The sequence below is a fragment of the Haliotis cracherodii genome, unplaced genomic scaffold, assembly GCF_022045235.1.
Source record: "Haliotis cracherodii isolate W230 unplaced genomic scaffold, xgHalCrac1.p SCAF_16, whole genome shotgun sequence".
NCBI classification, from domain to species: Eukaryota; Metazoa; Mollusca; class Gastropoda; order Lepetellida; family Haliotidae; genus Haliotis; species Haliotis cracherodii.
This window is the reverse complement of record NW_027266271.1, coordinates 8,704,466-8,719,271: the sequence shown is the minus strand read 5'-3', so window position 1 is coordinate 8,719,271 and position 14,806 is coordinate 8,704,466. Positions and strand designations below refer to the sequence as shown.

General features: G+C 40.6%; 1 protein-coding gene across 2 annotated transcripts in view; it reads left to right on the top strand.

Annotated features, from left to right (window-relative positions):
• Positions 1-266: 266 nt before the first annotated feature.
• LOC139463362 (cardioacceleratory peptide receptor-like) overlaps positions 267-14,806 on the top strand; it is a 109,049-nt gene continuing 94,509 nt past the window's right edge. Inside the window, exons 1-3 of one of the 2 annotated variants that reach the window (XM_071244616.1) lie at positions 267-1,414; positions 13,497-13,564; positions 13,991-14,473. In XM_071244616.1, coding sequence (XP_071100717.1) covers positions 14,366-14,473 — 108 coding nt within the window. In that variant the 5' untranslated portion in view covers positions 267-1,414; positions 13,497-13,564; positions 13,991-14,365. Of the gene's footprint in view, positions 1,415-13,496; positions 14,474-14,806 lie in introns of both variants that reach the window. The other variant, XM_071244617.1, reaches the window with a different exon arrangement.

Genomic DNA, 14,806 nt, shown 5'->3' with positions numbered 1-14,806 from the left:
CACTAAAGCCTATTGAAAATAATCAAATGACAGTACTACTCGTGTAATTCATAGTTTATATGTGCCAAGCCCGAAAGTTTCAGAGTAGGATAATATTTTCTCAGTAGTATAACAGAGGGCCGTGATACAGCAGCAGATCAATTATTGAAACTTTGCATCATTCAAGTCCCCGTCATCATCCTCCCTGTCGTCAGTTGACACGAGCTGCTAATCGAACACGCCTCCTTGCTGAGTCGGAAATCCCATTGTAGTCTGGGTGGTGGTCTTGGTGGCTGTGATTTGTACAGGCCTAGTTGAGGGAGCACGATATGATTGAGATTACTGACTGATCGATACTTTGTTATGTGGGCATGGTCAGCGAGAACTACTTAAGTGACCACGGCAAAATGGCCTGTTGATACTTGATCAAGGAAGCGAGTTGCGCGCATCAGATCAGAAATCTCACCATGAGATGCGACATGTCAGAAGTTTTCACCCGTGGAACTTTGGAGATATTTCTTTTGGACTAACAATGTGATTACATTAATTCTTGAGGAAATAGTCATGACACGGTATCAAATATGCAAGAATTTTATTCAGTAGTGTCTGATTTGATCATATCTGGTTCCAGACAGTTTGGAGACATTCTATAAAGATGCTCCTGAAAAGTTTGGAATCATTTGCATAACGGAGTTTTGATCAGACATTCTTTTACAAGATCGACCGAGAAACGCCACAAACTATCATCTTTTTATCTTTTGACCAAGATGTATTTTGAATTACAACTGATAGTTTTGACTACTGATCGGTTCAGCATGTATGTGCGGTCAACAATGTACAGCTGACTGATCTTTTTACATTTTTGGGGGAAAAAATGAAATAAACACTTGGATCGGAAACTTACTAATCAAAGACGAAAAAAGAGTTCCCTCTTGAATACTCGAACCAGAGGGCAATATCTCTGATCATCAAAGGACGACACGCAGAGAAAATATTAGCGAACCATTTTTTTCTATGACTAAACATCACGTCACGATACCTTTTTTCTTCTCCTATGAGAAACTACCTTGTTTAGAACTGCTCAGAAACATCTTGAAAGGGAGATGACAAGTATTATGAAAGGTGCGAAAATGTTTCATCACAGGTGAAAATAACATTAGTCCTGTTCTATGACACACTTGATTCCTGATCTCGTGCATCAGAGCAACAGCTGCATAGCATGTGATCAGCCTTGTGCAATATTACATGGATTGGTGAGGATTTCGGAGGTCAGCTGAAAACATCCCTTAGAAATATAATTTTCCCATATCCAAAGTGCGTCGCGAAGTTCCTTGGGGAACATCGTAGGAATCCAACATCTTTCAGAATTGCTGTTGACGAGCGTCTACGAAAGAGGATAAAATCGTATTTCTTTAAGGAGTTCATTGTTTGAAAGGTAAGCATCTTTGTTTTTCTTATTTCTGGTGTTGAAGATTTACGCGTATTTGTCTTATTGAGTGGTTATATTAGACTGAAGTTCATAGCATAGTTTACGCTGCACTGTTTGGCATTTTGATAGCGGCATAGGTACAATTTAGCTCCACAATATGAACGTTACAAAAGTATAACAAGAATCGTAACCAGCATTCTCTTTCATTCACACACACACGGCGCTATACGCCATGTTAATGACTTTGTTATGCATTTGAAAGATGTGAGGCTTAAAGATATTAATCCTCACCAAGCCTTCCTTCATTTTCATTCTGTATAAGGTAAACATAAATCGTATAATTGTCTCCATCTTGTGATGATGAACATAGAGATGTATTTTCATATATTTCAGTATTGTTCCGGTTGTGATAAGAACAATGTACTCTACGCCCCTTTCCTTCTCATGTTTCAAATATTTTTGAAAGGGATATTGAAAAAAAATGTCACCTTATTATCTATTGATCGGGGAGAAAAAAGGATGATTGAACATGGCTACTTTCCCGCGCCTTTGCATTACGTTTCCATTAGCAACACAGCTTCGCTTAATTTTGTGGGTTTTTTTCGTTTCGATTTGAGTGATACTTTTTAAAAGTAACCTTCTTCTCTGAGTATGAAGCAGTTACACACAGACGGATTGTTTAAAGGTTTTGCTTGATATATCTTTAATATCCGCCGCTGCATTAACACATTTGAACATGACGAAGTGTTGAGAAATATAAAGGATATGTTATTCTGGTTGTTTTTAGCCGAAGCGAACGTTTTTAACATACCTAAAATTTAACTCAAAGGTTAAGGTCATTTTAAAAGTCATACCCTTGGAATGTTCTTTCCGGAGGAAAACGCCAGTTCTGTGACGTCCAAAACGTTATACATCACCATTGCGGTTGGTTTCGAACTGTGTTGTTGAACTGATTGTCGATGACATTCGTATTGGGTCAAGTCACCATGAAGGTCGTTCGAAGGGTGGCCGATAGAGTTACTTTTCTTGTGTGAGTATTAGTCCTATACATCTATACAACCTAGACTAGTTGTTTGTTTGTTGTTTAACGCCGAACTCAGCAATATTCCAGCTTATATGACGGCGGCCTGTAAATAATCGAGTCTGGACCAGACAATCCAGTGAGTGATATCATGACCATCGATCCACGCAATTGTGACCGATGACATGTCGGTCATCAACCATGTCGTATTTCCTGACCACCCAATCCCGTTAGTCGCCTCGTATAACAAGCATAGTCGCCGTTTACGGCAAGCATGGGTTTTGCTGAAGACTTATTCTACCCTGGACTTTCACGGGTACCTATATAGTAGAAAAAAAGCGTTCGTTCGTTCGTTCGTTCGTCACAATGCCCAACTTTGATTTCCACATGAATACAATGTGCTGTCCATTTCTGGTGTCTCGAACCATGATATTGCTGAAATATTTATTTGCTATAGTGGTACCCACTTACCATATCCACTGATGCATTCAATATGTTTCCCTTACAGTTTTGGGATTTGCAAAATCAGTATGGTAGTGAATTATCTTAATCCCAGGTTTATTTTATTCGAATTTTAATCATTATGCCCATATCATAACACACGCAACTTCCGTCTGTTCTTTACAGTTTACATTTTACACACTGTTTCGTCACTGTATAGACCTACCGGTGATGAATATGAACATCTTCATATTGCTTCTAAATTAAGGGGGCGCTCGTGGTTAAAGCGCTCGCTCGTCAAGCCGAAGACCTGGGTTCGATTCCCGACATGAGTACAATATGTGAAGCCCATTTCTGGTGTCCTCCGCCGTGATATTGCTGGAATATTGCTAAAAGCGGCGTAAAACTCACTCACTCTAAATTATGATGACGAAAGACATTTCCAGTTCCAAAAATGTTTACTTACCTCATCATAAGTATTCGAATCGCATTATAGTTATTTGTAGGGTATTGAACCATTACTTAACTGTACCAGTGAAAACCTGCAATTTTGTAGCTGCAAGAGGTTGCGTGATATCGATCTTGTTCAGACACCGCAGACCATCTTCAGATGAACTTGGTATATGTGAATTTGGACTGTCATACAGCATATCATATTGATTACCATAAGGTCTAAGTATAATTTCAAAAGTAAACGGCCTTTTGTCGAAGCCCCAATCGAAAAGGCGCACACTTTTATGCGAAAACATTGTAAACTCATCAGCTGGGGAATATTTTAGTTCCAGATATTTTTTTCAACGAAACAGATGCATTTTACCCCCTTGTTCCGGAACCTCATGACTACGGAAACAACGCCTACCGAGCTATAACTGCAGATAAATCTATATCAATAAGGGCACAGTCCAACATATCTATTATTCATTATTCAGGACATTTGTTAAACCGAGCGATCTAACATGGGACTGTAACGTCCTGGTTTTCTGGTTTTCACTTTATGTGATTGTCGCTACACTAAATTCTAAAAAGGGCTATAAAATCCCATATCTCTTATACATGAAAGATTTTCAGGCACAGGAGAGATGTGTATGTCATACAAGCTAAACTGCCGGTCGCACGAAACTATACACCCATGTTTAATGATGGCGGTAAAAATAAAACAAACAATAAATGGTTGTACGGTGGTCATGTTTTGGTCCTTAAATTTGCAGTGTTTCAGCGACTGTTTCAGCCTAGTAATGTTTGGAAACGTTTGGCAGCGTTTGTAATTGTTTGGCAAATCAAAGTTTCTATTGCCTGGATATTTATTGTGTATGGGTTTGTGTCGCTGGAGGTGTGTACGGGCTTGTGTCGCTGGAGGTGTGTACGGGTTTCTGTTGCTGGAGGTGTGTACGGGTTTGTGTCGCTGGAGGTGTGTACGAGTTTGTATCGCTAGAGGTGTGTACGGATTTGTGTCTTTGGAATTGTGTACGGGTTTGTGTCGCTGGTGGTGTGTACGGGTTTGTGTCTTTGGACTTGTGTACGGGTTTGTGTCGCTGGTGGTGTGTACGGGTTTGTATCGCTGAAGGTGTGTATGTGTTTGTGTCGCTGGAGGTGTGTATGTGTTTGTGTCGCTGGTGGTGTGTATGTGTTTGTGTCGCTGGAGGTGTGTATGTGTTTCTGTTGCTGGAGGTGTGTACGGGTTTGTGTCGCTGGAGGTGTGTACGAGTTTGTATCGCTAGTGGTGTGTACGGGTTTGTGTCTTTGGACTTGTGTACGGGTTTGTGTCGCTGGTGGTGTGTACGGGTTTGTATCGCTGAAGGTGTGTATGTGTTTGTGTCGCTGAAGGTGTGTATGTGTTTGTGTCGCTGGTGGTGTGTATGTGTTTGTGTCGCTGGAGGTGTGTATGTGTTTGTGTCGCTGGAGGTGTGTACGGGTTTGTATCGCTGGAGGTGTGTATGTGTTTGTGTCGCTGAAGGTGTGTATGTGTTTGTGTCGCTGGAGGTGTGTACGGGTTTGTATCGCTGGAGGTGTGTATGTGTTTGTATCGCTGGAGGTGTGTACGGGTTTGTGTCGTTGGACTTGTGTACGGGTTTGTGTCGCTGGAGGTGTGTACGGGTTTGTGTCGCTGGAGGTGTGTACGGGTTTGTGTCGCTGGTGGTGTGTACGGGTTTGGGTCGTTGGACTTGTGTACGGGTTTGTGTCGCTGGAGGTGTGTACGGGTTTGTATCGCTGAAGGTGTGTATGTGTTTGTGTCGCTGGAGGTGTGTATGGGTTTGTGTCGCTGGAGGTGTGTACGGGTTTGTGCCGCTGGTGGTGTGTACGGGTTTTTGTCGCTGGAGGTGTGTACGGGTTTGTATCGCTAGAGGTGTGTATGGGTTTGTATCGCTGGAGGTGTGTACGGGCTTGTGTCGCTGGAGGTGTGTATGGGTTTGTGTCGCTGGAGGTGTGTACGGGTTTGTATCGCTGGAGGTGTGTATGGGTTTGTGTCGCTGGAGGTGTGTACGGGTTTGGGTCGCTGGAGGTGTGTACGGGTTTGGGTCGCTGGAGGTGTGTATGGGTTTGTGTCGCTGGAGGTATGTACGGGTTTGGGTCGCTGGAGGTGTGTACGGGTTTGGGTCGCTGGAGGTGTGTACGGGTTTGGGTCGCTGGAGGTGTGTATGGGTTTGTGTCGCTGGAGGTGTGTACGGGTTTGGGTCGCTGGAGGCGTGTACGGGTTTGGGTCGCTGGAGGTGTGTACGGGTTTGGGTCGCTAGAGGCGTGTACGGGTTTTTTATTATGTGATCAGTAACAGGAATGGACACCAGATAACATCACTTTTAAGTTTCTATTTCTGAGAATTACGGTCATCTATATATTTCTAACTTTGTCAGTGAACTATGTCTATCAAAAGAAAAGAATTGGAGGACAGTTTCAAATGTCCTCAGTGACAAAAATGATGATACAATTTCCTATTTTGTCTTGAACCACATCTTCCCGGGTTTTTTTCAGGTGAATAATTGCATGTGTGTGTGATGGGTGGTACCAGTGGGCAGGATACGCTCAGCTTTTGCGAACACCCGGTTTCATCTCTTTTTGATAGTGATTCATAAACAAATGCTCATGATATAGTCGAAATCGAACAATGGACACTGCTTTTAGCAGAGATTTCCTATGTTTTGGGAGAGGATTTTGTCGCTTTTAGCCTATACTATCGTAGTCCCGCCGTTATCTTAGTATAATGAATAAAATGGAAAACGAATGGGACAAATTTAATATGAACACCTGCCGTAAGGCTTTTTTTAACTGAAGATATAGGTTCTCATACGAGAGGATGTAATGATGGTATATCCTGAAAGCAAAACCATCGATGATTTTGGCTCATGTTGATAATACATTTACTACCACATAAACGCTTTTTGATCTCATATTGAAATGTCCATTAAAATTGATGAAATCTTTCCAGCCATCTCAAACAATCATAATTTGATCTTACCGTCGATGTTGCAAATGATGTTGATGGACAGAAACAGGGCTTTGTATTTCGCCCGAACAATTAAATTAATATTGATTACACACGAGGCTATTAAGAACGTTATCATTGTGAGATTAGGTTACAAGACATTTACGACGAGTTAATAATTCGTGATCTTTCAAAAAGGCAATGACATTTACATTTGTGTTTCATTTAAATATTGTTTATGAATCAATATCAATCAACTTCCATTTATGATCTAAAACAATATTTTATCAATATTTTGAGTGACTTCAGTTCTGTGGTGTCTTCATTACTGTGTTTGCGATGAAACAGAAGCAAAACAGTCAACTTGCACCAAAATATTATGTTTCTCAAAGGAACCAAACCATATGCCTATCTGGGACTTTTCTCGATCTTAGTATTGAACGAAATGAGTCGTTAGCGTTATCCTTGTTCGCATAATGCGACATACTGCAGGCTCCTCGTGGGGACGACCGCCTCACGTGTTCCTCGCTATTCACTGTAGAAGATGGATGAGGTCTGCGTGGCCGAATCGTCCAAGGCGCTGACCAACGTTGTGTCCCTTCAGCGAGCCAGAAAAATATGATCGGGGAGTGGATATTTGAATTCGTCCTGATTATGATTCTAGGTTTGACAGCGCCACACCCGTGTTCATGCGTTTCGTCAAAGTGGTAAAATCTTCATCACTTCGGGCTTTCCTCCCACACCAAGCTAACACGCTAATATAAATGAAAAATACTCACTCACTCACATAGAAGTAGATTGTAAATGAATTTCTTTTGTGCAAGTTAAACCAAACAATACAAACACCTAAAATTACCTAAAATATCTTTAAATGTAAATACTGTGTATGTAAATATATTGTATTGTTTAGTTTAACTTGCCCAAAAGAAATTCATAGACAAACAACTACTATGTGAGTGAGAGCGTGAGTGAGTGAGTGAGTGAGTGAGTGAGTGAGTGAGTGAGTGTATGGGTGAGTGTATGGGTGAGTTAGTGAGTGAGTGACTGTATGCGTGAGTGAATGAGTATATTTGTATAATGAACGCTGAACCGATGTCTTCGAATATGAATATGTGTTTAATTTACACCAAGAGAGATGGCGACATGGATGAGCAAGAAGAAATTACCAGTCGTATTAAATTACCTGCACTGTATGATGAATAAGTTCTACTTGCCATCATAGGGTTAATAGACTGGTCGTGGTGGTCACATCCATCTAAACTGGGAAATCTAATTAAGTCCTCGTTGTCATTAGTTGTTGACGTTTACCAGTCCCTATGGTGATTGTGACACACAGCTTACTCTATTTAAGTTGACCGTGTAAGTTGCCACCAGCGAATACAGCCGTTGGGGAGATACAAAAATACGACTCCACATGGGGACACACAGAGCCGAGCCTCGGTCACATACGGTACAATGTACACGTCCTCTTGGTCGTGAGCGGCGCCTCGCTGAGTGGCCGACGTCTGTAGTCTCTTGCAGTTGACCTTGGGGACATCATGTCAATGTCAGTTTCCCACAGCGTTATCCCTGAAGCTTTAGTTAAACTTCTTGGCCAAATCCCCTTGTTTTGATTTTGTCAATCCGAGCAGATATTCCGATTCATTGCATACATAACCCCAGATCAGCAAGACGGGGAGCACAAATAATGCCCATGAAGATGCCTTCGTTCTGACTTAAAGGCATATCCCCAAGTTTCACATTGGTGTTATCTTTGAAGAAACCCAGCACTTCATGTAATTTTTATTTTGTTTCTTAGTAAACTTATAATGACATTTACTTTCATGTTTTGACAAATTGTCCTGAACTTTTGAAGAAATATATGTAACTGTGTCTATGGTCACCACGTACAGTGACAAATACCCCATGGGTTAATGAATGAAGCTTTTCCTTCAGTGTATAATGTGGGATAGTGGTGAACAAATATCAAATGGTTTGACATAATTGAACTTGGTTCTGTCCTGAGATTGCAACAATCCAAGCAAATCCTCTTGAGCTTTTGACAATCCACATGGTATTAATTCTACTTGTCTCAAATACGTTCTGTGGCTATAACGAAACCTCTTCTTTGCTTCGTTGTACGAATGATTATGGTAAATCTTTGCGATGGGGATTTGGTGGTACATTTGCTGGACCCAGCAACATGTATATCTCTTTTGGGGGATATTTATGGATCTTTGGAATACAGTACAAAAGGGGAATGGACACGCCTTCAGGTTTTAGAGTTTAGCTTAAAGTTCTATATCACCAGTTGATTGTAAGACGCGATACCCAGCCATGCGACTATCAAACTCGAATCGACCATGATTGCATCTCTTGATTGACCATAGACTGGCAAACCAATAACTGTTCCTGTCCAAAGCCGATTCATACTAAACCAATTCCAAAGTAATCTTTGATATTGTCGTCAATAATCCGAAACAATCTGAATTCACATCCTTACCCATATCCACATCCAAATTAGCACCCACATCCACATTCCAAGCCACATCCACATACCAATTTACATCCACATCCGCATACAAATCAACACCTATATCCATATTCGCATCCACCTCTAAAGGACGCATCTTAATACATAAAACTTCCCTTTTTAGTGGCATTCAAAAGACGTATTCTAAGTACGATAATTGAAAACTCAAATTCATTTTCGGTTTAAATGCGGCAGAATTATAGTTGTTATCGGGTCTTGACCACCCATGCAGGGACCATGACCCTTGGAGCGCAATGTCAATAATGATCGTTTTATATGCCTCATTAACAACCTGATTAAATCCTCTCCTAAATTCTGGAGAATAGCAATAATAACTACATGCATTATCAATGTATTTAGATACATGTAATTGGCTCAACCGTATTGTCGTATTTCAACCATTGTGCAAGATTATCAAGTTTTTGTCATGTACAAGTAAACATCTTCGCCATAGCTACTACAATTCAATGCTGGGTCTATTTTAAAGCACAGGATTTGTGGAATTTGACTTCAGTTACAAAAAGTACAACAATGTAACCATGTTTTAAAGCGGTACAGTTCATTCTTGTGTAGCATACAAAAACAGATCCATGTGTTTAAATTGATTTGCACGGTAGTTCATTGTAATGTTAAAATCATTAAAAGACGCTTAGTAGTTGCCCGAGTGATAAACATACAGACCTTTACACAGCTACATTGGTAAAACATAATGGGTGTTTATCAAGTATAAATTTGTGATACATTGTTTTTGTACGTTTCACAAAATCCTCATAAAATCGATTGACCTTACAATTCTACATTGTAGTCAAAGGTTGAGGACACGGTCCCATTAGAGATGTCGATAGCAACATAACAGTTAATATCATGTGCACAAGGTATGATGAAAGGAGTTTTCTTTTAGAAATGTAACACAACCCTATACAACGTAACGTGATGTACATATATTGACATTTACTGGTACAGTTGGAACGAACGTAGTGTTATTCTTAGAGGCGTTTATTTAGTAGTCTTGTGCTCTACCAAGCACGCATATGTATTGAAAACTTTCAGAAATGTACAAAAAATGTTACGCGTTTTAGGTATTGTTTCATTGACAACAGTCTTTCACATGCAAAGCCAACATTACTCAATATATTGACAATATGGGTTCGCGGGGTCTTCACGTAAGTGCAAAAACCCGGTTCTATGAAAGCTATAGCAGGAAAAAAAGGCATTATCTCGGTTAAACTCTGTTGACCAAAACGTTCAAAGTTAACCCATAGGTTTTTAGATGTACACACATGCTGGTATTTTAATGCACCCCTACCATATAAACATATAACACAATCGTATGAAATCGCTTTACTATATCTTAAGCATGTGTTCATGAATCACTATCACATAGTGATGATACCAGGTGTTCGTGTATCCTGCCCCACCCGTGGCACCCATCCTAAACACACGGCAAGGCAAGTCAATTGTCAAAATAGGGAATTACATCAGACATAAGTTTTGACACTGATGTATGAACTTTGGAAATACCCTCCACATGTCTAGTCTACAATAAATTGTTTTGAAAGCTTATCTGAGGACATGCATGTTGAGAGCCCGATCAAACAATTTTTAGCAAGAGATGCACTTTTAATTCTTATAAGAACTGCTCGACTAGTTATGATATATGGACACCAAAGGCCGGACCTGCTGGAATAATGCTCGACATAAAAGGAAGTTGACTTTTGGAAAGTTATCCCTTTTGTCAAAGTCACCCCTCTTGTCATACAGTCTTGTGGATAGTTTTACGTTTCCCTATTTTTTTTTTATGTACAGCTCTAATAACTGATGATGGGTCACGGGTGGCCCAGTCGACTAAGGCACCGCGATTCGCTGTGCAGAGTTGCGTCCCTTGGGCACGCCAGAAACCTATGATTGTGGGTTCGAATCCCGGTTCGCCCCGATTATGTTTCAAGGTTTGTCAGCACCATACCCGTGCTCGTGGGTTTAACCGAAGTGGTAAACGTTTGAGACTTGTATCACTTCGCGCTTTCCTCCCACATTAAGCTGACATGCCGTGATATAACTGGAATAATGTTAAAAGCGGCGTTAAACCCAACTCACTCACTCACTAATAACAGATGAGGCGCTTTCATTGGCCTCTTTTATTTCTAGTTCCGGTACGTGAATAGGTGGAAGGTATTTGGCTATAATTACACGACGAAGTACTTGAATGTATGTCTATATTCTAACCGTAACATTATACAAGAGATAATCTCATTATTGTGCTTCTGCAATGTGTGCTTGATGGACCGCTCATATAACTCCAAATACCTAAAAATGTATGACAAAATTATTCGAAAATACTAAGTTCATATGAGTGCAAATGGTAACGAACTAAATCTTCACCATTATCTGAACACTTGATTATCAGCTGATTAAATCACTTCACACTGAGGTCAATAGCAGCCGTCACTCTCTTGACCGCTTCTACATTCTGTAATGATATTTCAGTCATTCCCATTCATTCCCTCCAGATCAATGTTGAATAGAGTTGCATACGTGTATCTATAGTTCATGTTAAGACGGTCGTTGGAGGCTGGTCCATGCGTGGTCAAGTGGTGTTTTCGTATATTCGGTGGTGATTCCTCCAGTTTTCTTTGCCCAGAAATCATGAAAATGTTTTTTCAATATTTTTTGGCCCTTATTATTTCTAGGTCGTGTCTGCTCGAGGATCATGTTCGTGGGTTTCACCGAAGTGGTAACATCTAAGACTTGCATGACAGGTTTGATACAACTGAAATATTCTTCAAAGCCGCGTTGCACTGAACTTACTCACTCACTCACTCACGATAACTCGTTGGTATAACGTCATTGCACTTATTGTCAGGATTAGGTATAATGTGAGGTTAAACAGTTCAAGAAAAGTGATTCAGAGTTCATGTTGTGATCAATAGTTGAACAATAAGGAGGAATAATTTGTTTGTGATGGATTTCTATACATAGGCAATACTGATAGTTCAAGACTCTTTCATTATTTTGGCAAGATTCAGTTTCCCCTTATAAGAAGAAACTCATGTTGAAATAATAACCAGAGCGACCCTGGGATTCGAACCCACCGTTGTAGTATCTCAGTAAGCCCAAGGAGTGCAACACAGCGAAATGCGCTGCCGTACCCACTTTAATCACAAAAACGTGAACCCTTTATATACGTTGCAGTTTGCAAAGTACAGACATTGTTGGTTCCTAATTCCAGGATAATTATATACTCGCCCAGGATGCGATACACAAAACCTGTTCATACCTTCAGAAACATTGCCTTATCAGTTTTTATACAGTTAACTACACTAATGAAATAGATACATTTAGTAAAAATGTTAATAACAATAACAATAATATCAACCAAGCGAACTGCCATATCAAATCGGCACAGACTCACGGAGAGTATCTGAACGACCACTGCATCGAGTTTATGTGCAGTGTGTTGAGAAGATCAGCAACCCTGCAAAGTCCTCCGCTTGGATGAAGTCGGCTGACATGAAAAGTGAAATAGAAGGCTTTCTGTTTGCTGCTCAGGACCAGTCACTTCCCACTCGAAATCGTCAATGTGTGATTTTGCATCAAACTGTAAATATGAAATGTAGATTATGTAATGAATGTAATGAGACTGTCCAACACATTATCAGTAGATGCCCAGCTTTAGCACAAACACAGTATCTTAAGCGACATGACGGAGTGACTTGATCATTTTATTACCGTCTTCCCCATGCTTGTGGTTTTGACACAGAGGTCCATTCATGGTACGACCAAGACGGTCATCATTGAAATTGATAAATACAAAAGTCTTTGGAATAGGCCCGTATACAGCCTCTTCCCTATCCAGGCCAACAAACCTTGTTTATTTTGACAAATCCAAAAAAATCATTTATATTATTGAATTTTCTGTCCCTTTTGACACTAATGTTGTTGACAGGAACGTGGCAAATATGCACAGCTCGCTTTAGAAATGTCACGCTTGCATCCCAAGTACCAAGTTGTCCGACTCCCCATTGTTCTCGGTGCCTTAGGTTTGATACCTCCCAATCTGTTGACTGACATTGGGAGAGTACCCGGGTTTTCTACCAGGAATACAGCCCTTCTGCCAATCTAGGTAATGCAGAAGGCTGCACTGTTGGGGAGTCTTCACATACACCAAAAAGTTCTGGGTGGGTTTGACGAGGCAGAGTTTCCTGGTAAAAGTCCCATTCACTGTCTGGGCGGCGTGTGGGGGCAATGGCCCTGAGCTGATGACGAGCCAAACCAGCCTGACTTGTGTCAGGATCACCCAAACCCTCTTTGCTGCATTTGTTATTTTAATCTACTACTACTACTACTACTACTACTACTACTACTACTACTACTACTACTACTACGACTACTACTAATGGCGATGCTGCTGCTGCTGATGATGATAATGATTCTGATGATGCTGATGATGCTGATGACGTGATAATAATAATTTAAGAATATCACTTTCTGTAATTGAATATACCAGAATATTACCGGGTCAAAGTAAAATATGTATTACACCTCTTCTATGAAATCTATTATTTTATTAACTAATATCCCTTGTCCGCCAAGACGAGATTTTCATTATGAGACACATACATCCTGTCTTGTCCTGTCTGATGTCACAGTTGGGATCACGTTTCACATTAAAGTCATATATATTTCATCTATTTTTCAGGGACCTGTCAGGAGTCCCCCGCACAGCAGACTCGTATGTTGCGTCTCTTCACCTCACAGCAGCACAAGGTATTACAGTTGTGGAGCGGCTAGAAAAGGATATCCGCTCGTGTCTATAGAAGCAGTTGCATCCACCGAGCATCTTTCAATCTTATAAAAGCCTCCCGAAAACTGATTATTTTTCACGGACTTTTCACAACCAAGAATATCACAATATCGTTGTCTTTTGTCACTCCTGGTCATATTTTACAGAGATTTCCTTGGCGTGCCGGAGAACAATTACCAGCTGTTAAACCTCTGAATGTATGCCCAATTTAGCGAAGTGTCAGGAACCAGGCTTCTCCATGCCTCGGCCTCTGAAGTGTAATATGGTCTCATTCATTACTTTCATCACACGCCCCTCTGTTTATTGCACTGCGGATGAGACTTCTCCAGCCTTTGCTAATATACTCGGGATTTTATTAAGATGCTAAACGTATTTCTTCTTGCATTTAGGGCGCCAGCAGTACAACAGTGAGTGGTGTGAAATGGTGATGGATTAGAGACTTCAAATTGGAGGATTTTTACTGTGAAAAAATATTGTGCCAGTGTTTCTATAGACTCGATGCCAACAATCCAGTTGCTTCTCTGAATTCAAAGGGTCTTTTGGGTTTGCCGCTTTCATCGAATTATTGACAATAAAAACAGTAACAAATTCCAAACAATAACATTTCTCCCGAACTGTCCAAGGATCAAAGGACCTTCAAGTGACCATCGATTCGCCCGTGTTACGTCAATCCTTTGCTGTTGAGCTGAGATTTACTGTAGGACGTCGCAAACGAAGACATTTTGGAATTATTTGTGATTTCTGAGCGGAATTATCCTGCTAAAATGACGACACCATTATCAGCAACGATGGTGTATGACACCGGCGTCAACCACAGTAACGTTCCAACATCAACGAACGCTACGCCAACTGACGTTTTTTACTTTTACAAGGTATGTATCGAACCTATTATATTGTAAAATATTTGTATTCAAACATTTTTGCAATTGTTGCCAGTAACTTTATAAAAGATGAAAACCATTTTAACCCAATCCAGTGATCGACATCATGAACATCGATCCAAAGCAATTGGAACGATGCCATGCAATCATCGAAGCCACCAAGCAGGATCACCAGATCCATATAGTTGCCCATTACGACAAGCATGGGTTCCTGGGGCCTATAATTCTAACCCGGTATCCCTAATGGTCTGCGTCACTTTATCTTACGTTGGTTGCTGTAAACCCCAGATCAAATAATGTTCTTATGAAGACGAAATGAGGTTT